At 62.2% G+C, this 2,470-nt stretch overlaps 1 protein-coding gene across 1 annotated transcript; it reads right to left on the reverse strand.

Moving 5' to 3' along the window:
* Positions 1–498: 498 nt before the first annotated feature.
* EMIHUDRAFT_254337 (hypothetical protein) lies at positions 499–1,634 on the reverse strand (the record flags this gene model as incomplete). Its single annotated transcript, XM_005779697.1, has 5 exons — positions 499–616; positions 759–847; positions 1,280–1,329; positions 1,493–1,554; positions 1,630–1,634. 5 exons carry the CDS (start codon positions 1,632–1,634, stop codon positions 499–501), a joined length of 324 nt encoding a protein of 107 aa, XP_005779754.1.
* Between the last annotated feature and the right edge of the window lie 836 nt (positions 1,635–2,470).

A 2,470-nucleotide genomic window follows, 5' to 3' on the forward strand; every position in this document is an offset into this window, starting at 1 on the left:
CGCAGTCGCCGCAGAGCCGCTGGTGGAGCCGCTGCGGTAGCCTTCATGTTTGCCACCTCGCGCGAGCCGCAGCAGCTCGAGCACGAGATGCCGAGAGAGCTCCGGCGCCGTCGACGCGTGCGCGTGAGCACTCTGCAGGAGGAAGCGCAGCCGGGCCGTGTTGGCCGACTTATCGGCCGCCGCATCGTCCGCCGCCGAGGCGGCCGAGGCAGAGGCGGCCGCCGCTGCCGCCGCTGCCATTGTCAAAAAAGAAAAACTGCACGCGAAAGACGAGAGGGCAGCTATTCTAATAGGAGGGTTCCAAGCGAACCAGTTTAGACCAGTTTAGACCACTGCTAAACACGAACCAGATTAGTCCTGTTTACGATAAACTGGGTCTAAACCTGGTATGGCTAATGGGGTTCCTCCCCCCCTCCCCCCCGCGTAGCGCGCACCTCCCCCCCGCCTAGCTCCCCTGCTCTGAGAGAGACGCGGCTCTCAGCGCGGCACGCGCAAGCGTCAGCGGCCTTGCTTCTTCTCGCGCTGGTCGAGGACGAGGTTGTGCATGGCAATCTTGACCGTCTCGAGGGTCCACGCCGGCGGCTCTTCCGACAGCTTCGCCGTGGGTGTCGAAGATCTGCTTGCAGAAGCCCCAGCGCGTCCCCTCATCTTTCGCGCGGTACGTCGGGAGCGAGGCCAGGAACATCGCCTGCAAGCATTTGGTGAGGGGCAGTGAGTACCACTGCTCAACCCAACACCACTTCTACTAGCGAGCGCACCTTTCGGCCGGGTTGAAATCCACGCGCTTCCGCTTCTTGCCAGGCGCAGGCGCCGCCAGCTGGTCTGTCGCCGCGCCCGACGTCGCGCCCTAACACCGTGCGCCTGACCGGCGAGGCTGTTGTTGCGCGGTGCAAGTGTGCCAGGTGTGCTGTCCGGCCCGAGGCAGAGGATGGCGGCTGCACGCTGCCGCTTCCGCAGCCAGCGCGGCCGCGACCGACGGCGGAGCTCTAGGGGCGCCCTAAACCGGGCTAAACCTGGTATGGCTAATGGGGTCCCCCACCCAGGCCGAGCCCTGTTTAGACCCAGTTTATCGTAAACAGGACTAATCTGGTTCGTGTTCAGCCGTGGTCTAAACTGGGTCTAAACATGGTCTAAACTGGTTCGCTTGGAACCCTCATTCTAATGAGCCGGCCAGCGCCGAAAGGGTTCGCACCTCAGACCAGAGAAGAGAGGTGGAGCTCACTCGAGCTCACACATAGAGCATGCTTCTTAAGGTCCGACAGACAGGTTCGTTCGGCACCGGCGCCACCGACCGGGGACCGGGCACCGCCTCGCTCGTGCGGGCGGACCCTCACAGATCACAGATCACCTACCTACCGCCGCGTAAACGACGCGGAAGTCTCTCCCGCATAAAGCCGGGGAGAGAAGATGGGCCGACCACGGGACCAAGAAGACAACTAGAGTTGTTTGGTATTGCTAAAAATCTCTCTCTCTCCAAGAAGATTGGGCCGACCGACCACGCACCACGGGACCAAGCAGAGGCTCGAGCAGACACACAAATGTATGTAGGATATCCTACATACATTGTGTGTGTGAGAGAGAGATTTGGCCCACATTTTCACAGGGAAAAAGAATCACGCTTGCAAAAACCGCATTTATTGCCGATACAGCCGAACGAACGGACGCGCGAGTTTGCCTTGCGGTCGTCGGGCGCGCGGAGCAGCGAGCCTGAGCACAACATCGATGCCCAAGTTCTCCAACCCTTTCCACAGCAAACCCACGCTCGAGGTGCCCCTCGTTTCAGGCGGGACCAAAAAGGTGAGCAAGAAAGAGCTCGCGAAGGCAGGCGTGATAGCTGCCGTCACTGTCGGCCTCATCGTCGTGGGCTACTTTTGGATGCCCGCAGGGAGCGCAGAGTCCGTCGCCGGAGCCGCCAAGGGGGCGAGCAGCAACCTTCTCTTTGGCTTGGACTCTCCAACATTATGGATCGTCACGCTCCTCGCCGCTCTGCCCCGGTGTGCGGCATCGCTCGTGCTGGGAATGGCCCTCGCCCTCAGCGGGACTGCAATCGAAGGCCGAGCCGTTGGATCCGCGGGTGCATGCAATGGAGTGGCGGCGGCGGTAGCGTCCATCGCGAAGCCAAGTTGGTTGGCTGCCATTCCGCTGCATGTGGGAGCCGGACTATGCTTTGGTCTGATGGCGCTCTCTGCATTCTCCGAGCAAGCGGGAGAACGGCGCATGCCGCTCGTCAAAAAGTTTGCCAGCTTGCCGCAAGCGGCGCACTTGGCGCTACCGCTGGCCCTCCGCACACTGGCCGGCCTCTCCTTCGGGTTGGCCGGATACCTCCTCGTGGCCGTTTGCGTGCTTGCGGCGACCTGCGTGCTCCTGGTTGCGGGGCACCTCTGTGGCCGCAGCATCGCGGAGAGTCTGGAGGGTTTGCACCAGAGCGGGGTCAATCTGAGACCTGCGCACGGCGGCATTGGTCTCTTGG

This window comes from Emiliania huxleyi (genome assembly GCF_000372725.1).
Source record: "Emiliania huxleyi CCMP1516 unplaced genomic scaffold EMIHUscaffold_2284, whole genome shotgun sequence".
Taxonomy (NCBI): domain Eukaryota; phylum Haptophyta; order Isochrysidales; family Noelaerhabdaceae; genus Emiliania; species Emiliania huxleyi.